The 25727-nt window shown below is 34.0% G+C and overlaps 2 protein-coding genes across 2 annotated transcripts; both read right to left on the bottom strand.

Moving 5' to 3' along the window:
- Positions 1–3351: 3351 nt before the first annotated feature.
- On the bottom strand, positions 3352–12740 carry LOC127279944 (uncharacterized). The gene is made up of 2 exons (XM_051302601.1): positions 12565–12740; positions 3352–5263 (listed from the first exon to the last, which is right to left on the bottom strand). The coding sequence occupies exon 2, from the start codon at positions 5109–5111 to the stop codon at positions 3882–3884; it is 1230 nt and encodes a 409-aa protein (XP_051158558.1). The 5' UTR covers positions 5112–5263; positions 12565–12740; the 3' UTR covers positions 3352–3881.
- A 2830-nt stretch (positions 12741–15570) lies between these two features.
- Positions 15571–17032, bottom strand: LOC127279959 (uncharacterized). The gene is made up of 2 exons (XM_051302617.1): positions 17023–17032; positions 15571–16730 (listed from the first exon to the last, which is right to left on the bottom strand). Exons 1-2 carry the CDS (start codon positions 17030–17032, stop codon positions 15571–15573), a joined length of 1170 nt encoding a protein of 389 aa, XP_051158574.1.
- Positions 17033–25727: the final 8695 nt, after the last annotated feature.

Genomic DNA, 25727 nt, shown 5'->3' with positions numbered 1-25727 from the left:
AAATTAATAACTTTTTTTCTAATTAAAAAATGAAGAATTATTATTAAGGATAATAGAAATTTTAATTAAAAGTGATTTTATGAAAAATTTAGATTTTTTCTCAAAAACTGTTTGAAGCATTCATAAGCTCTCAGTCCGGGGATTATTAATATATTATGTAATTTCTTATTCTAATTTAATTAAATTTACATGACACATCGATTCTGAGAAGCAAATGAGTTCAAACATGTGGTTGATAAGTCATAAACATAAATGTTTAGGGAAGTATCACCCACATTCCATTATCTCTTATATAAAAGGAACAATGGTATTGTCAAAATTTAAAGGGACATTATATTCTTAATTTCTATTATTCAATATAATGAGACACGTGCTAACTATATTACCAGATAAGATTGTAAACACGTAGTAAAATTTATGAATGAAAATACGCTAGTATTTATCTTGTTCTTTTTTTTTGCTTTACCAAATTCTATATCTATATTTTTATATTCTTCTCTTTTATTTTTAAGTTAGTTGTCGCTTTTCAAACTAAATTAGAGGAATCTTTCCAATAATTATTTAGTTTTTTAGCTTTTGTTATTAACTTTTCAAAATTCTTTTACTTGTTTAAACAATTGATTGTTTATCGTTTCAAAGAATTTGATGCTAAGAAAATAATAAATAAAAGAATTAATTGTTTTTGTATAAGTAATATAAATAAACAAACTATCTGACAATATAGTTATTCTTTGTTTATATAAACGATTGTGAGTCTTTCCTCATTAATTCTCCCAGTTCTGAATAGAATAAAATTTACTTGAATTCAACTTAATATTTATAAACAAATAGAAATAAATATTAACACACCTTGATTCAGTGATTATATCACTTGTTAAAGAAGTTTCGAATATTGGTTTTTTTATTGCTTTGAAAATCTACAAAAAAAATATGAAATAAATTATTTAAGGATTTTATAAACTTTACCTAACAAAACCTTTAGGGTTAGTTTCTCCTAATTCTATTTTTAAATTTTCTAATTTTGGTATTAAAAGATTAAACCTTAATCACCAATCATAATTTAACAAAATATTGTTAAACAATGATGTATACATTAAAGTTTAATAGATTTATCTCTGAAAACCCTACTAGATAATTAATTTAATTAATTAATTATATCCTATTCTAGTTAATTTTTGGGGTTGTCAGGATCATCTCTTATAGTTTAATCTTTCAAATTGTCAAGTGGATCGCCTATTGCAATGCACATGGCATATAAGAATATTAAACAAGAATTACGATTTTGTCTTTGATACCACTCTTGGAAAATCAACAGTGTTGGTAGAGATCGTTAGAAAGCCCCTGACCATTGATTTTCCGTGGCGTGACTTTGAAGATTTTTGTTGGTATATTTGTTGTTGTTAAATAATAATTTATTTAATTGAAGATTTGGAAAGTTTGTCGTGTTGGTAGAAATCTTTCGAAGGCCCCTGACAACAGACTTTCCTCTTCAACAATTATCAATTGTTAATTTGAGAAGAACCAATCGTATTGGTAGAAATCGTTAGAGAGCCCCTAACAATTGGTCTCTCAAATTTAACCATTTAAAATAAATTTTATTTTTTATTACGATTTAATCTTTGAGATCTCTTTCGCCCAGAGATACAGATCGTTTAGGTAGAGATCGTTAGAAAGCCCCCAACAATCTGTAACTCTCAAGTTCGAGAGACTTGACTTTGTAGATTTGTATAGTTCTGAAATTTCTTTATAATAAAATATAGAAGAAAGCTCTTACCAGTTTAAAACTGTTCAGACAAAAGAGACAGAAACGTGCATTTACTCGGCTTATATAGTTGCGTCCCTACCCTTAATTTTCTGGGGTAAGTAAAAATCAAAATGTGCAAGTGTGTGAGTAAGGAATTTCAAATTGATTGAGCGAAAATCCGCGAGTTTCCCTCACCACTTTACGCAAGGCGCTTCTCCCATGTATTTCTTACCGCCAATTTCTCCCTCTATTTGGATTTTTCGCGGCGTCTATTTTCGAATAGCCAATTACATTTAAATTATTTTCAAAGGACAGAGATATTTTTCTCTCTCTAATTCCGTTTCAAACGTTCGCCAAGAACAATGCCATTGTCTAGCTGTCAATCATTTTTCTCTAACTGATTTTCATTTTCTAAAAACTTTAATTTCTCAAAAAATACTGATTCTAAAATTATTTAACTTTTACCATTAATTTTTAAATAATTTTTACTTTAATGCAACATAAAATTTTATTCAATTATTATTAATTTCAGCAATTTATAAAATAATTTTTATTATTTTATTTTCCAAATAATTTAAAGAAAAAATATAAAATAAATTTATTCTTTAAATAATAATCCATATAAATTATTTATTTATAAAAAGGAAACTTTAAATTTAAATTAAATTAATAATTCTCATAATTCGTATTTATATCTACCTTCTCTTTCTATTATTTTTCCTGTTTATGTTTTCATTGTGTTATCTATAGATATCTTCTCTCTCTTTCTATTATTTTCAGAAATTCAATTTATCTAGTTTTAATTTCATTACTTTATATAATTTAATTTTTAATATTTATTCATTTATAATTTAAATAATTTATAATTATTTCGTAATAAAAATTTTTTTGACTATTGAAATACCATTTCATGTTACAAATACAAAAAAAATTTATAATGAGAATAAAGATGCGCCAGAAAATTTCCTACAAGATATATAATAATTAAAAAAAATAATTATTTTTAAAAATTGATCTTTAAAGGTACCAGGGGCCAACGAATACCGCTGTAGAAATTTTAATTATAATATCCTGCGGCTCATATTTAACATAGGCGGAATATTTATCTGAAAAATGCTTTAAATATTCCGCCTACAATAAATATATGTAATTTAGGGTCAATAAATAACTTTAAACATAAATGTCGTTGATAAACGTTGTGTACTTCAGCTTCGCGAATTGAATTTGGAATTTTAAAGAAACTAATTCCGAAATTTCGAAACACAATTTTTTTATATGTTATTTCTATATATATATATATATTATAACGTGAATATTGGAATAATTAAAAGTTTATTAATTAACCTCCCCTTTTTATTTGTTATAAAAAGAAACCCAATCGCGAATAGTTAGACGCCAGTCAATTTTTATTGGAATTGACAAACCACATTTCTTTATCGAACTTTATTAATTTTTATTACACAAACCTATTACATTTCCCAAAAAAATAATCTCAAAAGAGATTCCGTCAAGACCAGTCAAAAAAAAAGGGAAAAGACCTTCTGAGACACGACAGGAAACAAAACAAATTTTCACTTACCCACAGCTCTCGTCACAAATCGATCAATTCAAAGATGTCGACAGGTCAAATCAATAATTTGGTCGATTTCCTCGTCAATTTTCTTTTATTCTCCAAACAATTATTACAATAAATGAGCCCCTCTTGGTCACTCGACCAATTGCTCAACCACAAATCCAACTTTTCTCACAAAACTGTCGAACTCTCGACCAACAAATATTTCTTTTCACTGCTCTCTCAAGTCTATACACACAAATTGTACTGCTCACTACAGTCTCTATCGTAATACTCTCGTCGACGCGAACATCTGATTTCGGCGTCCCGGCGGCTAGCTACACCTTCTTACGTTTGGCGGCGCCACCTCCTGGGCCCGGCAATCAAGCGCGTCATTTTAAACAGGGGATGTTTGACGACCACTTCGTCACAAAGCCCCTCTCCTAGTCCGTGTTACCTCCAGATAACACGTCAAACCAAAAAGAAAAATCAACCGAACCTGTAACAAACTCAAAAAAAAGAAAAAGAAAAACTCAAAAGCAAACCATCCCATCCCATGTCAAAATAATTATCGAGCAGCTCCAATCACTCCTCTTTTCCACCCGAGTTCCTGCGCTCCTCGATCAATTGGCGAATCGCCAAGTTGATGGTTTCCATCGGTAGTCCTGCCATCAACTCTGTCAATTCTCGGATGGCTTCCGCCAGGTTCTTCTCCTTTTTCTTAGGAGCTGTCACGTCATAATACGCTGGAGGGGGAATGTCGACCAACAATGGAGTTTCTCTCGTCGGAAGCAGTTCCACAATTGGTGGTTTGGCCGGTACCAACTTTGATTTGGGCGCTTCCTTTGAAACCTCCGTCAGTTTGGCCTCTGGCAAATTAAACTTCTTGCACAGCTCGTCATTTCCCTTCCACTTGTCTGGCAACAACGCGCTGCCCTCACGTCGTGGTATTCTCCTAGTATCTCCCGTCAACTCCCCAGTCAATGTTGGATTATTTGTTGCTCTTCCCCGCAACAAATAACGCTTATAACCCTCCTCACACCTTGGACAGTTATGTAGTGTTACGTATTTTCTACCGCAGTTTTCGCAACAACTCTCCGTCACTTCTTTAGGACAATCATTGCGGCGGTGGCCTCGGCGCCAACAATTTTGACAAGTCCATGGTGGGGGGTCAATCGTCGGGTCAGTGGGTATTGATCTCATATCGTTGAACATTACCCCTGTCGTTTTTCGGGGCAATGCTTCTCCCCGCCTGTCTCCGCCAGTTTTCGCCACAACTTCGTCCCTTGTCAATTGGGGGGTCGTATTATTTCGTCTAGTCGGGGGGCCTGGTGGGGTAATGGGTCGTACCTCCTCTACCAACTCCTCGTCATCGGGGTAGAACAAATCTTCCTTCCGGAGTACGGGCTTCCTAGCCTTAATCTCCGCCCGTTGTTTTTCCTTGAGTTGTTCCAAGGAAACGGAAGTCTTCGGTTCTTGGAATTGGACAAACCGTTCAAGCTCCTCGACTACAATTCTGCTCCCAAATTCTTCCCAACTCTCCTCCTGTCTACGACGTAGGTCTGGGTCCTCGTGTTCGGCTCGTGGGAAACGTCTCGGTTCTAGTACTTCCCATGTACTACAATCTTCCTTCACTTTCCCCACGTCAGATTTAGGTCGACGAGGAATAGCTCCCGATGACCTATCCCGTTCGGGTTCCAGTACGGGAAAGTCTAATAGTGGAGGCGCTGCTGTCACATCGGATGGTGGCTGGAATTCTTCGGTCGCTCTGTGCCGCGATGCTGATCTTCCCCTGGTCAATCCTCTGCGTGGCATGTCGTTCTTTGGTAAATGCGGTACTGAACGATAGTTCTCTCTCCGCCTTCGCTTTGCCTTGTCACGACTCCTCTCACCTCTGTCACTCGAGTCAAACGTCCTTTCTCGTTTCCAACTCCTCTTTCCCTTGTCAAAATTACTCTCTCCGATATCTGAAATTTTAAAATTTATTAGTACGGAATTAGGCAATTTCGAGGGGGTAGATATTTCTTAAGGTCGGTGACATGGACTTTGGGGATTCTGCGACTATCACTAGCGAGCAATACGAATACCGTTGGGGACAATTGTTCGACAATTTCAAATGGTCCCTCGTATTTTGGTGCAAGTTTTGTCGCAAAATTTCGGTTTCCGCTAGATAACTTATGGGTTTTGCGTAGTACCAAATCTCCTACTTTAAAGGGCACGTCCTTGCGGTTTCGATTATAGTACCCAGATTGTCTGTCACGTTCCCTGTCAATGAACTTCTTCACCAAGTCCCGCAACGCGTCTAAACGTTTCACTCTGTCAACCCACTCTTCTGGTTTTATCAGAACTACCTTGTCTTTGGCCTCAACCTCTCGTCGCAAACTTTTAATTAATCGGGGATTCCTACCATAATTCAAGTAAGCGGGGGAAGATTTGGTTGTTGCTTGGGTCGCCGTGTTCATCGCATGTCGAAATTCGTGAACATGGAGGTCCCAGTCACGATGGTCACTCCCAATAAATGCCGAAATCATGGTTTTTAAGGTCCGATTACTCCTTTCTACCGGATTGGCTTGAGGGTGATATGGAGGTGTAGTAATATGCTTCACTCCATATTCCTGAAGTGCGTCCTTGAGATACCGGTTGTCGAACTCCTTCCCATTGTCAGTTAACAAAAAGTTGGGTGTCTCCCATCGGAAAAGTATCAACTCCTCGAATGCTCTAGTCACCGACTTCCCGTCAGCTGATCTTAAGGGTTTTAACTCGACCCATCTCGAGAACAAATCCTGAAAAACCACCAAGTATCTACATCTACTCTTACTGGGGGGGAATTCCATCGTGTCAGCCGCCACGACTGACCAAGGTCGTTCCACGATTCTCTGTCCCATCAATCCTAAGGGACCAGCCTGAGAGACCTTATGGAGTTGGCATTGAGGACAACGAGTAACGTACTGATGGATATCGTTCCAGATTCCTGGCCAGTAGTACTCCCTAGCCACTCGGTTATAAGTCTTCTCCACTCCTAGATGACCCGCTGATACGACTGCATGACCGTCATGTAGAACTCTGTCTCTATATTCCTCTGGTACGACCAACTTCCAGCCATCCTCGTTACCATCAATTGGAAGAAGCAAAGGATCGTTTCGATAATGATATAAGAGTTCGTTATCAATCATCCAGCCCGGGAATCGTGCTGGAAACTTCTGGACCATTTCCATCCTGTTTAGGTACCATTGGTCTTCAATAGTCTCGAACGCGTCAATTCCCGTCTCGTCATCCTCAGTCATCCTAGACAATGCGTCAGGAACATTGTTCAGTGCACCCTTCCGGTGAACGATTTCAAAGTTCCAACACTGCATTTCTAGTGCCCATCTCGCAAGTCGTCCGGTCGGGTCTTTTAAATTCCTTAGCCATCGCAATGCGCTGTGATCCGTGATCACTCGGAATTTATATCCCTCAACGTATGTCCGAAACTTCTTAATTGCCCATAATAGTGCCAGGCACTCCTTCTCTGTGACACTATAATTTCTCTCCGCCCCAGTCAACACTCGACTAATGTAGATAATCGGATGTTCACCGTCGTCAAACTCCTGAGTCAAAACAGCACCAATAGCATAGTTGCTAGCATCACACTGGATGGTAAACGTTTTGCTAAAATCAGGACGGGCTAGAACTGGAGCCGATGTTAATTTCTTCTTTAACACGTCAAAAGCTTCCTGTTGCTCGTCACCCCATTCCCATTCGCGACCCTTTTGAAGTAATTTGAGGAGTGGTACTTTTATGTCACTGTCATTTTTGATGAATCTAGAGTACCAACCTACCATACCCAAAAATCTACGGACTTGTTTGACGTTTGTCGGAGCTGGGTAATTCTGTACCGGTTCCGTTTTCTTCGGGTCAGGTCGTAATCCCTCGCTATCCAGAAGATATCCCAGATATCTGACTTGTGAGCAACCAAATTCACACTTGTCAGGATTCACCACCAAACCCGCGTCAGCCAACCTCTTCAACACTAATTCTAACCATTTAAGGTGTTCGTCAAAATTATCAGTCACAACGATGATGTCGTCAAGATATCCGAACACGAATGGTTCACATTCCGGTCCAAAAAGGGCGTCAATCAGTCGTTGGAACGTCATTGGTGCGTTCGTCAAACCGAAAGGCATACGGCGATATTGCCAAAGTCCTGAGCCAGGAATGGCAAATGCTGTGTACTTTTTACTATCTTCGGCCATGGGAATCTGATGGTATGCCAACTTTAAGTCAATTTTCGATAGGTAACGGGCTCTTCTAAGCTTGTCAAGAATCGAATCTATCGTCGGAAGTGGATACGCGTCTTTTACCGTGACTTTATTCACGTCCCTAAAGTCCATACATAGTCGAAAATCATTATCGCCTCTATTTGTTATAACCGGAGCTGTCCTCCAATTACTTCCCGACGGCTCTATTACCCCTTGTCTGTACAGTTGGACAACATGACCCTGTGCCCAAGTGATCATAATTGGGGACATTCGTCGTTGTCGGTGCTGGACTGGAGTCTCATCCGTCATCCTGATGTGGTGTTCCGTCAAGTCTGTCATACCCAAGGTCTCACCCTGTGGTAGAACTAGGCGGTTAACCACCTCTTGCACGATATCTCTTTGTTTGTCCGTCAACGCAGAGATACCTGCACACTCGGCGTATATCTCTTCTTCGCCCTCTATAGTGTCCTTTACGCAGAACACGTGCCATTCACCACCGAAGACTCTCCACAACCCAGGTCCCAATTGGACATCCATCTTCCAAGCCTTGCAAATGTCAACGCCTAAAATGATGTCCTGAATCACTGAGCTAAGAACTTTAACAGCGAATTTCTGGGAATGACCATCCACAGTGATGTTCAAGTTTAAAATTCCTGCTGTTTCGGTAGTACCTCCAATAGCACTCCTGATTGACGTATTGCAAGGCTGGATTCGATCTTTGAAAGGCGCTGCCACTCTGTCACTGATTACTGAAACCATTGCTCCAGGGTCGAAAAGTGCCTCAAAAGAATTCTTACCAATGTGCATACAGAAGAAGTATCTGTTTTCGCATCGGCTACCATCCACATCCTTGTCAATAATAAGGTTTGGGTCAACTGTGCCCGTCACAGCCTCTCCCCTTCCTTGGACCATTGGTACTGACTTACCTTCAGTACCTTTTGTCCCATCAATCATACTCCCTTTTATGAGTAAGTACTCCTTACTCTTCACCTCTCCTTTACTTACTTCCCTCTTACTCTGGTCAACAACTTCATCCCCACTCCACTGCCAACTGCAAGATGCTCCTTGGTTGACTGGGAATGAATTTAACCCTTTCTTTTTCTCTTTAGAATTTTCTGACCTCTCTACCCTGTCATAAGAAATCTTGTCTATTGATTTCTGGGGGGATTGGAGGGGGGTACAGACGCGTTCTGTGCCCCCCACTGGCCGTTTCCCAATGCATTACGCACGTGGATACATGTGGGACATGTCAAAAAATTTACCCCGGGAGTCTTGCATACCAGACAAGATTCCAACTGTTGGGCACGGGTGGGACAGTGTGCTGCAAAATGCCCTGGTTGCTGACACACAAAACACGTTCTTTGTGGACATTGTGTAGAACGATGTCCTACCATTTGGCAAATGAAGCATATGCCAACAAATGGTTTTGGTGTCCCTGGTTGTCCCACTGGTACTGTCCCTGTACCAGCCTGTTTAGGTTGGAACCTCTTGTTCCCTTTGTTCGCCGTTACGGCAGCGTACGTCGGCGGGTTCGGTACCTGGACTGGGGCGGTGGGAGGGGTGGGGGTAGTTTGTTTCAAGGCTTCCACCTCCACTTCCTCAGAATTCTTTTTCGTCTTGGACTTTTTCGTCTTTGACTTCTTAGTTTTCTTTTCCGCCTTTTTCGTCCCGCTGGTCACTTCCGCAATACTCTCTTGATCAGTGGTACCTTCATCCTTTTCTATCGCGGCCACATTTTTCGAACCCTTAGTCGACTCTTTCTTTCTCCCTTTGAACGCTGCAGCGGGGAAACGCATCTTCTCTTTTGAGGGTGGGGGAAGATACCGGTCATCAAGGTCCTTCACCTTCTCATACTGACGCAAATTTTTCTCCAACTTGGAGAGAGACTCCATTCCCGATGCATCCACCTGTCGACGATATGTTGGGGTCAGCCCTTTATACGCAATTTTAACTTGTTGCTCCGTTGACAATGGTCTTTTTAAATGTCCCATTATTAACCTCAAACTTGTCAAATATGCAGAAATCTTCTCCCCCTTAGCTTGAGTTCTACTCCTCAGTTCGTCAACCACCTCGTCATCGTCGGTCGTAGTCAAATATTCGCGTTTGAACGCCCGTTTGAACGATTTCCATGATTTGACGTCATGTCGCAAAGTTCGGAACCAACGACTCGCGTTTTCTCGAAAAATACTCGGAATTGCTTGCAGGAGTTCTTCGTCATTGAACAACTCGCCTAATCGACAATCTTCCATCCGCTCCAGGAATTCTTCCGGGTCTTCACGCTCGGTTCCGGAAAATTTAATGTCCCAATCTTTGAGGATTTTTGTAACTTTAGAGCGCCTCTCTGCTTCTCGGAAGTCACGTCTTGTCGGTAATGTGTCGCTGCTCTCTGATTCCGAGTCACTAGATGTCTCGTCGAAAAGAGTCCTCCTAGCATTTGTTTTCTTTGTATTTCTACCAGATCGCGCTCTGTCACTGTCCCTATATGGACGTTGTTCCCTCCCACCCAACACCGATCTCTTGTCAAACCTCGATTCTTCTCCCACGTCAGTGCTCTTCTCACTACCATCAGTCGCTAACCTTGAAATTCTTTCTTGTTTTGAAATGGGACACTTAAAATTCTCAATAGTCCCAACGTTTGGGGTGGGGTGATGTGAATTATTTCTCTCGTCAGTTTCTCTTTGTAGGGGTGTATGAGAAACTTCATTCTGTTGATTTTGGGGTGTGCTCTGAATTGGCATTTGGTGGGTTATCCCTGAATCAATTACCCCTCCCAAGTCAAATCCCGTTGATAACTCTGCAAAACGTTGGTTTAATAAAATAAGTTTTCTCATTTCCGGACTCAGGCTAAAACGAGCGACCGATTCCCTTAAACTGAGGACACTTGGTGCCATTGTGGATGACACTATCGTTTGGGGTGCTGTCATTATCGCACAAGTAGTTGTGGAAAATGATTGGGACATCGTGGTGATTACCGAATTTGTCATGATACATGCCGAAGTCATGACCGGTGGTGGGGGTGGGGGTGGTAGGTTGTCATTGATCGGACTGTGTCTGCTGTGTGACGCGCTATTTCCCCCACTCCTGTCCATTCCCAAAATTCCCAAGTCACGAGGTGAACCACGTCCCGCTTCCTCCTCACTGTCAGAATTTTGCCCCACTCCTCTGTTTAAGTTGATATTTTGTCTTTCCTCGTCTGTTGGGAAAGTAAACGCTTCTACCCTGAATATCTCTTGAGATTGTCCCAGGTCAAATAGTTCAGAAAAGGGGACTTCAAATTGATTGGCAAAATCAATTCTCAGACTAATTCTGAATAACCTCTCTCTGAGTACCTGTGCACTCCCACTAATGCAACACTGATGTTGTAATAATGTTGTCACAACTTGCCCTATTGGCATGCTTAGAATTGTACCCCATGTAATTCTCGGTTGTTCCAACAACATCAGGTTGTGCATTTTCTCTACGTAGTCATTTATTTCAACTAGTGAGAGTTCCATTGCGAATCACAAAAAAAAATTCCAAAAACTAAACGCAAAAAAAAATTATTTAATCGCCGACCAGAAAAATTTTGAAAATTTATCAAAAAAAAAATTTTTGGGGTACCGTAACTCCGTGATACGGGCCTGGTCACTTTAAATTTTGATTGCTTTGGTTGAGAGTCAACAAACAAAAATTAAACAAATTAATTCTTTATTTATGCAAAATGGCACAATTTATTTTTGGGGGCCCGTCTCCTCTAGATACGGTCCTGGTCAACAATAATCGTAACAATTTGGTTGACTGTCATAACGGAAAATTTTCTCCCTTAAAAATTTCCACTCAAGTATCAAAATTTCTTTTGGTTGGGCCCGGTACCCTTGTCATACGGTCCTGACCAAATGTTTAATTTAATAAGATAATTTTCTTGTCAAAAAAAAAATTTTTAATTTTATCAACAAAGTAAAAATTTCTTGCGAATTGTCAAAATTAATTTCCACGGGGTCCCAATATGTCAATACGGCCCTGAAAAATTGTTCATAATTTTCTCAAAATTTTAACAATTATTAAAAAAAAAATCTTGACAATTTACGATAAATTGTTACAATTCTTAATTTCGATTTTTCTATCGCTCTTATCCGTGATCTCGCTCGATACTCTATCTCATTCTACTCTCACTGTACTTCTTTCTGTTCAAAATTTCCAAGTCCCGTGTCATGCGCAATAACAATGTTCTCTTAGAAAATTTTCACGATCCGCGAGTGTATGTGCACCGAGATTCGAATTTTAAACTCATGCGAGGTTTCTAACAGCGCATGCGCGTACTATCACGTGAGGCTTGGAATTTTCCACGGAAGCCGGCCACGTGGGGAACAAAAAGTGAAAATATAATAATTTTCATAAAAATAACTACTTCCAAAAATCAAAAAAAAATTCACTGATTTCAGAAAATTTTTAATTTTAAAAATCTGTCAGGAATTTTCCGCGAAATTATGCTTTGAAAATTTTCGTGATGAAAATGGCGTCGCCTCGTGGACGCGATAATTTTCACAAAAATTTTCTTTAACGTGCACTGATTCTACACACCAAAAATCTCCTCGCCCATGTCACAAAAAAAAATGCACAAAACATGTCAAATAAATTTTCAAATCAACAATAAATAATATCATAAATTACAAGAAAATTTTATAGAACAAATTAAGTCAAATACCACAAGTCACAATTAAATTTGTCGTGTCTCAAATGTCTCGACAATGCCCCACGTTGGGCGCCAATTTTTTTATAACGTGAATATTGGAATAATTAAAAGTTTATTAATTAACCTCCCCTTTTTATTTGTTATAAAAAGAAACCCAATCGCGAATAGTTAGACGCCAGTCAATTTTTATTGGAATTGACAAACCACATTCCTTTATCGAACTTTATTAATTTTTATTACACAAACCTATTACATTTCCCAAAAAAATAATCTCAAAGGAGATTCCGTCAAGACCAGTCAAAAAAAAGGGAAAAGACCTTCTGAGACACGACAGGAAACAAAACAAATTTTCACTTACCCACAGCTCTCGTCACAAATCGATCAATTCAAAGATGTCGACAGGTCAAATCAATAATTTGGTCGATTTCCTCGTCAATTTTCTTTTATTCTCCAAACAATTATTACAATAAATGAGCCCCTCTTGGTCACTCGACCAATTGCTCAACCACAAATCCAACTTTTCTCACAAAACTACAAAACTGTCGAACTCTCGACCAACAAATATTTCTTTTCACTCCTCTCTCAAGTCTATACACACAAATTGTACTGCTCACTACAGTCTCTATCGTAATACTCTCGTCGACGCGAACATCTGATTTCGGCGTCCCGGCGGCTAGCTACACCTTCTTACGTTTGGCGGCGCCTCCTCCTGGGCCCGGCAATCAAGCGCGTCATTTTAAACAGGGGATGTTTGACGACCACTTCGTCACAATATATAGTTTAATTTTAATAAAATAACCTTAACCCCTTTTTCTTTTGTTTCTTTCAGGTTAGTGTTCTGGATGGCTGATTTGTTTTATTATTATTATTTACTTTTTTACAGTGTTATAGGAGAAAATTAAATTAAAACAAAAAGGAATCAATTTATTCAAAGTTGGTGAGTATTCTAATTTATTTAAATTAATCTTATATTGATTTTTGTTTACTTTTACGAAAAATGTTCTTTTTTTATTATTATTAATTTATTTTCTTATTTTTAGCTGCAAAAAAAATAAATTAATATCCAAAGAAAGTTGTCATCATCATCGATTGGAAACCTAATTTAAGGATTTAACTGTATTTCTTTAAATCACAAAAAGAAATGGGAATCATAAAAAAAATGTAATTGAATTTTATTTGGATTTTGGAAATCTTATAGAAATTGATACGAAATCTACGGTAAGTAAAATAAAAATCTGAAATTTAAAAAAATAGTAAATATATATTCAATTTCTTCCCTTTTTAAAAATAAAAATTTTCTATTATAATAATTTTAAATAAAGAGAAGTATAAACACATTTTTTTAAATAATATTTTAAAGTGGATGCATTTGCATCAATGGAGGAGGAAGTTGGAAAAACTTTCAATTCTTGATGTAATTTTTTCGACAAATTTGACAATTGTCACTATCCATTATATTTCTGTCCAAAAAATTTCTGCACCAAGTGCATTTTTTATGTTCAAAAAGCGGCACAACCTCATCCGGTTGCATTGAATGCAGGTTCCATTTAATGAAATGGGGTCTGTGCCATGGCCCAAAATCTCTGAATAAATATTTATTTTCAAAATTGAATATGAACTGTTCAATTCGACAATGCATGTCATGGCATTGATCGCAACTTTGTATATTTTTATCGGTATTGAGCCTCCAATATTTAACCTGCTCATGATGGACTTTATTTTCAGGAAAACACCTTGCACAAATATTATAAAAGACTCATCCCCCCTTTTTTATATATATATATATTTTTTTTGTCTATATATATATATATATTATCATCATCATTTCATTTCAATCATTTTTTTTACTTACATTAAGCTCCTTCACATTTACTGCTCGAATAGCCATTAGGAAATTCACCAAAAATATAGATTTCTCAAAAATATAAATTTTTTTTAAGCGGCTTCTGCGTTTTAGTATTTCTTTGAAATGACGCAGTTATTCCAGGAATTCTTTAGCGGAAGTTTACTCCACTTGTTGCCTTTCCTCTTTTACCCCTTTTTTTAGTTATTAGTTAATTCATTGAATTTTAGTTTTCTCTTAATTTTATTCTTTTATATTTATTAATTAATCATTTTTGTACCCTTTAGTTTTATTAATATTGTCCCCTTTTCCCTTTTTATTTATTATTTTAATTAATATGTTCCTTAGCTCCTGCTGAGATCTATCTTATTTCCGGTATTTCAAATTCTTAATCGGGAAATTTAAAAGTTTAAATAAAATTAGTTCATAAAATAATTGAACAATTTTATTAATTTTCAATTATTATTAATATAATTAATTCTTTAGTTAATAATTATATTATTTATTATAATTTTTGTCCAAAAAAAAATTTGTTTGACTAATTTTTTTTAAAAGTTTCTTTTTTTTAGATAATTTCGTCTTAAGGAGCTATTTATGGATTTTGAAGGAATAACCTTTATTAAAATCATAAAAAGGCAATTAAAGTTTCAATAATTTATTTGAAAAGATAGATTTTAATTATGTTCTCTTTTTAGCTCAAGATTAGATTTTCAACATCAGGTTCCCTTTTTACTGAGGTCGATTAACTTGTCATCGTTGGATTAGATCAAGAAATTAATATTTCAAGTGTCAAAACCTCTAAGAAGAGGATTTTCTTAATTTTAAATATACTATACTCTGTCCATCGAGAGTTTGCTTTCGGTCGCGCAGTTTTTTTCTCTGAGGGCGTTGAAAAACTTAAAAATGGCGTTTCCGTAATTTTTTTCATCGGAAAAATAGCCAATGACAATCGTTTCGGTCTCCTAACTTTCCACACGGTCTTAGGCTCTCACGAGTCAAAGGGTAATTTATGACCTTTATACCTAAAAGGGACATTCAAATGGTAATGACTTAATAAAGAATACAAAGTTTTTTAATTTTGTTCTTACAAAATTAAAAATGTTATTTTTGAAATCCTCATTTTATTGTGATTTCAACAGTATGTTGTTTGACTATAATACATTAAAATTTAAATAATTCACAAATTCAGTGATTAATGAAATGTTTGTATGTACACATAGCTTTTAGAATTTATTGTAAACTTTTAATTTAACTTAATTATTAATGTAAGGTTGTATTTTTAATTATTGTTAATTATGATTAATTAATTGATATACATAATAACAATTAAGTCATTCACTGTAATTAAAATTTTTATTATTTAAATAATAGTGCATCTTCAGTTTACACTCATGATGTTATTATTACACTTATTACGAAGTATTACGACTATTACAAGATAATTGTGCACTAATACGCGAGTAAACACCCCCACAACAAAACATAATTTGTTTAACATACAATATACACAAATCTTTTTCTTTATTCACTTTCTGAACTAGAATCAACTGAAACATTAATAACAATTGCAGGAATTCTGTCTACTAACTCGTCAATACGATGATCAATATTCCAAAATTTCTCTTCTTCACGGATAACGTGCCTGACACAACTTTGCCAATTTTCTGATGTGACGCGATTTATCCCCTCTAATAATAACTTTTTTACATCTTCTAGTTTAAATGTAAAATTGTTAGACTTAACATAACCTTTTACCATTGACCACACCATTTCAATTGGATTTAATTCGCAATGATATGGAGGCAATCTTAATATAATCTTATTGTTTTTTTTCGCTATTTCGTCTATTACATATGAATTATATTGTTTTTTTACACCTTTTACTATATTTAACAACTGAGCTTTAATCATTGTTTCATCATAATTAAGTCCCTTCTCTTTCAACCAGTTTTGTATATCAACTTTTTTCCACGTTGAAATTGGCACTTTTTCCACTTTCACTGAATGATATGGAGCATTGTCCATCACAATCACACAATCGTCTTCTAATTTTGTTATTATATTTTCGAACCATTCCTTAAAATTTTCTCCATTCATCTCGTCATGGAAATCCATGGAATTTTTTTTCGACTCGAAAAATAATAACCCTTCTTCCACAAAACCCTTATCACTCCCGATGTGGAGAACTATTATTCGTTTTCCTTTTCCAGTCGGATTTGGTGGTCCTGTTGTTAAACCTCGGAGGAATGCTTGTCTTCCTGAAACGATTGTTTCATCATACCAAGCTCTGCTTGAAACATCGCCTACATTTATCCAGGTTTCGTCCAAAAAATAAATAGTTTTTCCTTCTTCGCAATATTTACGAATTTTTTCTAAATATTCCCTTGGCCATAAAACTAAATCATTCCTTTCCAATAATACACTATTCCTTTTTCGCTTTTGGTATGTAAATTTCAATTCCTTTAATACAGAATGTATGGAAGAACGACAAAGCTTCGGAAATTCTTCTTCATCATCCAAAACTGCTTTTAATTTATCTAACGTTGGCAATTCCTTGTTGACATAAAAAGCATGAACTTTTCTTCTGATAAGGGTCTTCTGTAATTCATCCAATTTTTGAATGATTTTTGGTCGAGACTTAGTTCTATTTGGAGAAATAACAGTACCGCTCTGCTCATATTCTAAAAGAATTTTTTTGATCGTTCTCTCTCCAATTGCAGTTTCCTTACTTATGTGCAAAATTGCATCTTTTTTCAAAATGTTAGGATTAACTTCCTTCAAATTTTTGAAAATGTTTATTGCAATTGTTTTTATACGACTCCCAATGAGTTGAAAATTATGTTTAAAATCATTCATGAAAAATTCAATTTCTGGAGATATATATTTTGTTTAAATATTCAAAAACATATAATAAGATAAAATTTATTACCTGGCCTCTTTTATTTCTTCAAACTGGTGAAAGTTGATTCGCACCTTCCTCCATTTTTATCAAGTAATAATAAAAAAAAAATTTAAAAATAATAATTATTGAACAAGCTAAAACTGTATATAAGTTTAAACAGTATCTACTACCGATGTCAGCAATAGACTGACGAACGCAACGTAAAATTTCCTTAAAACTGTGTCGATGAGCAAGCCATGTCTTTACCTGATTTTACAGACAAAAGATACTTCGAGAATTTATAAGGAAAATTGCAGGCAATTGTACATCATAATTTTAAAGATTATCTCTTTATTTTTGTCTAAGAACAGAGAAAAATCCAGACCCTTTTTGAATAACTTTCTTATTTTATTGAAGTTTTCACTTTCTAATTACAGTATAATATAATATAATATAATATAATATAATATAATATAATATAATATAATATAATATAATATAATATAATATAATATAATATAATATAATATAATATAATATAATATAATATAATATAATATAATATAATATAATATAATATAATATAATATAATATAATATAATATAATATAATATAATATAATATAATATAATATAATATAATATAATATAATATAATATAATATAATATAATATAATATAATATAATATAATATAATATAATATAATATAATATAATATAATATAATATAATATTACACAATACATATATATATGTACATATATACTTAGCATTTTTCATTTTCATGCAAAAGCAAAACTATTGCATATCATTAGAATCGTGAGAATTTGCAGATTCCGAATATATTGTTCAAAATTAATTATCTGTAAAACTAAAATTTTTTTAAATTTTTTATTGCACTTTAACGTGCAGTTTATTAGGACCCTCATAAACTTGGGACTTGTGAACGCACGGACGACTGGAGATTAGAAGTGACAATTTAAACCATATGTTTGAACCAAGCATAAAATTAACATTTTTTTCCCAAAAAGGCGGTCCTTATTTCAAAACTCCGCCAACTCTTTCATTTTTATGATATTCTGCGCGAAAATGACTAAAACTCGTCTTTTTCCGAGGGCAAACTCTCGATGGACGGAGTATATATATATATTGTTATGAAAATTAAATAAATTTTTTTTTATTTTCAGGAAATCTTCAAAACTTTGGATCATGTTAAAAAAATTAATACTCAACTGAGGGTCGATTCCGTAACTTTCCCACATATCACTTCCCACTTCCCACATCCCACTTTCCCACATCTCACTTCCCACATCTCACTTCCCACATCCCACTTTCCCACATCTCACTTCCCACTTACCCACATCTCACTTCCCACATCTCACTTCCCACATCCCACTTTCCCACATCCCACTTTCCCACATCTCACATCCCACTTCCCACTTTTCCTCATCTCACTTCCCACTTCCCACATCTCACTTCCAACTTCCTACTTTCTCACTTTTTCACATTTTCAATTTCTCACTATCCACTATTCCTTTTTCTACTTCCTACTTCCTACTTTCCCACTTTTTTACTTTTTCATTATCCACTTTCCACTTTCTCACTTTTCCACTTCATATTTTTCACTTTCCACTTCTTACTTCCCACTTTCCCACATCTCACTTCCCACTTCGCACATCCCACTTTCCCACATCTCACTTCCCACTTCCCACATCTCACTTCCCACATCCCACATCTCACTTCCCACTTTCCCTCATCTCACTTCCAACTTCTTCTTTCTTACTTTTTCACATTTTCAATTTATCACTGTCCACTTTTTCTTTTTCTACTTCCCACTTCCTACTTTCCCACTTTTTTACTTTCTCATTATCCACTTTCTCACTTTTCCACTTCATATTTTTCACTTTCCACTTCTTACTTTCCACTTTCCCATTTTCCACTTCCTCACATTTCTACTTTCTCACTTTCTACTTCACAAATCCTACTTTCCCACCTTTTAATATTTCCACTTTCTCACTTTCTCACTTTTTCACTTTCTCACTTTCCACTTTCTCACATCCTATTTTCCACTTTCCATTTTCTAACTTTTTCACTTTTTCATTTTTCTCCTTTATCACTATCCACTTTCTCACTTTCTATTTCCAACTTTCTCATTTCACGCCTTTTGTAATAATTTTGACTATATCCTATTTAAAAGTTTCTAGATATGCACAGAAATTACAAATTCCTTAGGTTTTGCTTTGTAAGTAAACAAAATTACTTTTTATTTTTTTCCAATTACATAAAACTGATTTTTATTATAAATTAAAAGTTTTTTATTGCTTTTGGAATACAATTTTTGTAAACATAATATTTGCAAACTGATTAAAAAAACAGTGTTTTTTCCATGTGGGAAATCGAAAGTAATAAGTGGGAAATTATGAAATGAAAAGTGAAAAATAGAAATTGGGAAATTAAAAGATAAAATGGTTAGTAAGTGGAAAGTAAGAAAGTGTAAAGTGGGGAAGTAGAAAGTGAGAAAGTGGAAAAGTAGGAAGTGGGAAGTAGAAAAAGGAAAAGTGGATAGTGAGAAATTGAAAATGTAAAAAAGTAAGAAAGTAGGAAGTGGGAAGTGAGATGTGGTAAGTGAGATGTGGGAAAGTGGGAAGTGAGATGTGGGAAAGTGGGATGTGGGAAGTGAGATGTGGGAAGTGAGATGTGGGAAGTGGGAAGTGGGAAAGTTACGGAATCGACCCTCTGGATAATCTGTCTAGGAGTTTAAAAGTGAGATTCTACAATGATTTTCATCGAGGGAAAACTAAAATATTAATGACCGTCTAAAAGACCGTCCAAACAATTAGACCATCTTTATAGAGATCGTCTCAACATAAATAATAGTTATATATTTTATTTATTGTTATATAAAATTTTATATATATATATTTTTTGGTTTTTTAAAAAATTTTTTTCTTACATCGTTGTTTAGCAGCTAAAAGTCTTAAAATTACCATAGTTTTTGTTTCCGAGATTTGTTTTAATAAATAATTTACATAAAAATAGTTTGTCATAGGGATTTGATTTTTTGAAAATTCTGATGGAATGCGAGCTTTTCTACCAAGAACCATTTCATGAGGGGTTACTCCTGTTGATTCGTGTACAGAAGTATTAAATGAAAATATTGATGATGCTAACCAACAATCCCAATCCGCTTTTTCGCAATAATGCCTTAAATATTCTATAAAGGTGTGATGACTTCGCTCTAAACATCCTATTGATTGAGGATGATAAGCTGTAGATTCAAATTGTTTAATTTTAAATTATTTAGCTATTGTTGCCATAATTTCACTGATAAATGGAGATACTTTGTTAGGTGTGTCGGTAGTTTTCATAGGTTGTTTAGTTTTTACTCTAGTTAATTTCTTTTCTTGACAGGATTCACATGTTTTAATATAATTTTGAACTTCTCGTTTCATTCCTTTCCAACAATACTTTTCTTTAATTCTTTCTAAAGTTTTTGTTTCTCCCTTATGGCCCCCTGTTACACTATCATGATTTTCTTGTATAATAGTTAATTTTTCGTTTTCTTTTAGTATTTCTACTTCTCCAGTACATATTGTCATTTTATAATTTTCATTCTCAAAATTTAATTTAAAATTATTTTCGATTAAATTCCACGGTGTTTTATCAAACCTCTTACCTTCCCTTGAAAGACTAAAAGTTTTCAGTTTTTAGTGCTTCTTTAAATGTTTCAACTACTGATTCTAAATTTTCTAAATAAAATTTATCATTAAATTTTTCTTTAATAAATAAATGGAAAATTTTTTGCTTCCTTCTTGTATCTCGAAATACTTCTACTTGCATTTGCATTTTCATAGCATTTGATAAATTAAACCTAATTCTTTTAATTCTTTCCCTATAGGTGTGGATATTACAAAATCACACGATACGAAATTAATTAAATTATCTTCTCTCATCCACAAATTTTCTTTTGAAATATGAATAAATTTATTAATTTCATCTCCATTTTCACTATCATTTTCTGATTCACACACTGCCAATACTTGCACCTTTCTTTCAATGTTCTTTTTTTGTAATTCAAATATTTCTTCAATTTTATTTTTATCAATTTCACATATCTAAATCGCTTTCTAATAAATTTTCTGTCTCTAATTTTTTTTTATTAATTCTGTCATAGTCGGCACGTTATGTAAATAGGCTTTTTCTTTATTGATTAGATTTTCACTGATCCAAATTTTACCTTCAGGTAAAATACTTGGATTTCCACATTCTGGAACCGATTCAATCAATACTTTTTCGTCAATTTCAGATTCCAATGGGACAATTATTTAAGTGAGTTTAATTTTGTCTGTTAATTCAAAATTAGTATTTTCATAATTTAAATAAGAAGTTAATTTACTACCACGACATTCCTTCATCCGGGATTTTGATAAGGATGGCGCCAATTACTTACCCCCGCACAGTGGGTGATTTCGCTCTTTTTCGTTCCAAAATCGTAGAACTCTGAGCAGAAACAACATAAAAGGATAAATCTTGTTGGAGAGTAAAGATTGATGTACACAGATTACAGGAAAAATAAGCAGAAACGTTAATAATAATTTTATAACCTTAAAAATTTACGTGGAAGTCAGAAGTTTCATTAAAAAATCTCCATTATTCATTACTGCACAAGGTGGCAGCTCGTATTTCTTTGAAAAAACATTTTTCTTGGTGGATTTTGAGTCAACTTATTCGAACTTATTAGAAATTAATTAAACATTATTTTGGTTTTGAATAATTGAGGTTATAATAGACATACTTTTTCTCTCCTCTTTTAAAACAAATTGAGTATAATTTTTTTGATAACTAAAGGTGCTCTAAGGGTTTTTGAGGTCCCTGATTACGATGGTGATGTTAGTTTTTTAAAATTCAAAATGGCGGATTCAATATGGCGGATGACACATATAAAATTTGATCAAATTGGCTTGAAACTCGTTACTCGGGGGTTTTTGGTGTCGCTGATTACGAATCTGATGTTATTTTTTTAAAATTCAAAATGGTGGATCCTATGTTCCAGATAAAATGCATAAAAATAAATTGGTTTTGCTTGATAGTCGTTACTATGTGGATTTTTGTGTCGCTGATAATAATTAAGAATATAAAATCTAATTTTAAAGAAAAATTAACAACGAAAAGTAGAATCAAAAAACAAACGAGTAAATGCTTTCTGGTGTGTTTTGACATTTCTAGTACGTATAAGAGAATACATCTATTTCAAAAATTATACTTCAAACATTTTTATTTGAAAGCGTATGTGTTTATGCCTAGAAACATAAATAGAAACTGCTAAGTAAGTATTTTTCCAAATTTTTATACACTTCTATACGTTATTGTTTACAAAACTGTAGCATCTATATTTATGTTTAGTTAATTAAATTTTTAAGTTTGTATTTACATTTTTCACATTTAAAATTATTTATTTTAAGTGAAAATTAGTTAAAATTTTTAAATTTAGAATCAATTTTCGATAATAACAATTTTTTTAATTAAATGTAAAGTTTAGCAAATGGAAAATTTTATTTTTTAGAATGGATGTTAAGGAGGTTAGTGAACCAAAAAAAGCGTGGTCGTCCAGCTAAAAAAAGTAAAAATAGCATTAATGCAGGTAGAAAAAAAGTAAAAATTGAAGATGCTGGTAGAACTACTACGTATAGAAGAGCTCAAGAAGTTTTAAATTTTGCGGAAAATAACGTTGCTGTTGTTCAATTAGCTGCACAAATAAATTAATTGATGAGAATAAAGATATAAACCGTGATTTAAATTATTCCCATGAAAAATTTGAAAGTAAACACACCAGTGAAACAGCATTAGCATTTTATTTAGAACATAATTTTAATAAAAAAAGTTATACAGCTTTGACACAAGATAGTAAGGCACGTGGTGTAGATATTTACCCTTGTTATAATATTCTTCAAAATGCAATGAGTGTCTGTAAACCTTTGAATTACAAGTCATCTGAAACAGAAGTTTTAGTACCTTTGCAAGACATGCTTAACAAGACATGTGAACGTTTGTGTGATTCTGTTGCTTTAAGCTGGGACAATAGAAATTTACGCCATTTCGAATTAACTACCACCTTAGGGTTTGATAGTTCATCAGGACATTTAAATCCGCATCAAGATTATGATGATCGAAGCAACGAGAATTTAAATTCCTCTCAATCTTTGTTTGTTACAAGCATGATAATCATAAAATTGCAATCTTCTGGAACAAACAATAGTTCTTGGATTAATCCTACTCCACAAATTGTAAGATTCTGTCGGCTCCTTAGAATCGTGTTAGAAAAAGAAGATAATTTGTCAACAACTCGAGAATTCAGTCGATTAAATAAAGAGATAGAAAATTTGAAGACTCATACTTTTACTATGTCCAATAATAAAATAGTAACAGTAAAGTTTAATGTTTGGCAGACATTGTTTGATGGAAAGTGTGTTAACAGCATTGTCGGGAATAATGCGTCATGTAGGTGTCCAATGTGCTTAAGAAGTAATCATCAATTTGGGAATTTAAATGATAATTTTGAACCTGTGCAATCATCACTTAAATGCGGGTTAGGTTTGCTTTATTGTGAAATAAATTATTTTGAACATTTGCTGCAGCTATCTTACAGAATGACTCTCGAAACATGGGATGGAAGAAAACCTTTTAGAGGTAATTTTTTAAACCTAGTTCTAAAATCAGTACAGTTTCTTTATTATACCAAAAATGGATTTTCATTAACAAAATAAAACACATTGACTTAAATTATTTTATTATAATCATATTCACTTGCATTTAATTGAACTTTAATTAACTCGGACCACTTATCTTCTTGTCTTTAGAATACAATGCCAAATAAGTTGTTACATCCCGAGCGAAAGGCGAGGTTGAATTTAATTTTAATTAATAAAATCAATTTTAAAATTTTGGAGGAATGGTAGGCTGATTAAGTCAAGTTGATAAAGCTTGACCATTTATTTTTATGTGAGAACGTTTGTTCCTATCGATCCTACGGGGGTCGTCTTTTAATTTATTTTACCATTAAATAATTGCCTTGACACTTATCGTTGTTAATTTAAATATGAATTTAGGTATATGAGAATCTCAATGAAGAATTTTATTGATATAAATGTTGTATAATTTATTAATATAAATGAATCAAATCAAAATGTTACAATAATGTTTTATGTTAAAAGATGTTGTTACAAGAATTGTGAATTTTAAAATATAGTACTTACAATTACCTCTGTTTAGAGGGCAGAAACAAATATAAATTGACAAGTTGGCACTTGTCCTTGACGCTGTGAGTTTTTACAACTCCTGAAAAGGAACGGTTGAGACTTCCTCACAGTTTTTTAGTTCGTAAACTCCGAAATGCACACACGTCACGTTTGCAAAATCGTTAAATTGAGAATACACTAATACGACGATTAACAATAAAATTTAATAAATGACAAGCTTACAAATCTGGCGATGATGATTACTTGCTCTAATACCGAACAACGAGTAAACATATACTGTTCGAGATGCAAGAGTTACAGTCGTAATAATTTTAAAGTAACCGAAGGGTCAAACTCACGATGGTAATTTCACGTTATGAAACGAACTATGAAATGATTCCGGAGCAAATGACAAATGACAATGCATTTGCATGGGTTTTTATACTAGAAAATCATCCTCAGTGGGAGTAAATAAGTTCAAAGATCACCCCATCTCTAAGCTTGACTCTTAGATCTTTCATAGAATTAAGACAATTCTCAGAACTTAGATGGACACCTGCATCCTGTATCGCATAGCGCAAGTATCGCTATTACATCGTCTACAAGCATCTTCCAATAGTACTACGCTCGAAAACTGTGCTTGCGCCTCGCTAAAGCATACATGAGTCATAAGTCCATTCGTTGCTAGAGAGTATTGTGCGTAATAGTGTCAAATGGCATAGGTATAATTTCTAGGAATTGCCTACCAACAGGCTTTCGATATTCAAGTCAAAGGTTAGCCTATGCTATTTGATACAAGTGAGAAATTGAACATTGCATAGAATTTTATACTTTATGCAGCTGGAAAAACAATTCCTAAGAATTAGCCAAAGAATTGCGTGGAAATCATATTAGGAAAGTTTTTATATTGAGCATTATTCATACTTTTGAATAATAGCGTTTTGTAATCTTAAAATATTGAAAATATGAGGTTTGTTATTTTGATAATAATAGGTAATTGAATTTTATATAATATTGCAAAAAGAAATAATTAATTTTGAAGAATTAGGGCGAAAACTAGTATAGATAGTTTTCGCTCTTGTTCAACAACCACACGCGATTCCTCAGCATAGCCCTTCTGTAGCGGGAGGTCCCCTTCGGTGATGCATCTACTCGCTATATCTATATTCACATATCCATGCCTGTACGCACTATATCTATATACATTGTTTGCTCGCGTCGAGTCATAGCATGCAGGCAGAGATATGCATATATATAGATATAGACACATGTAATGATATATATGAGTCAATGCTTCAATATAATATTAGAAATAATTATAATTTTAGATTATCAATTTTGAAAGATTGAGAGTAAAGCTTTGTTTATTATTATTTTTACTACTTATTATATGCGTATATAAATGAAATATATTTTAATATATTTTTAAAATTTTTGTTACTGGGATGTAACAAAGTCAAAAAATTTGTTTAAAATAATAATAATAATAAAATCTTTTCTTAGTAAAGAAAATTATGTTCAATTAAAAAATATATTAATTTAATTATTTTTAACAATTGTT

This window comes from Leptopilina boulardi, unplaced genomic scaffold (assembly GCF_019393585.1).
Source record: "Leptopilina boulardi isolate dan_hultmark-lab unplaced genomic scaffold, ZJU_Lbou_2.1 LbouV2_228, whole genome shotgun sequence".
NCBI lineage: Eukaryota > Metazoa > Arthropoda > Insecta > Hymenoptera > Figitidae > Leptopilina > Leptopilina boulardi.
Note: the sequence above shows the minus strand (reverse complement) of the source record. Positions and strands in the feature narration are given on the sequence as shown.

What these genes read in the sequence shown, in the direction of transcription:
- LOC127279944 (XM_051302601.1), bottom strand. Translation starts at nt 5,111, where the DNA reads ATGCCACGCAGAGGATTGACCAGGGGAAGATCAGCATCGCGGCACAGA.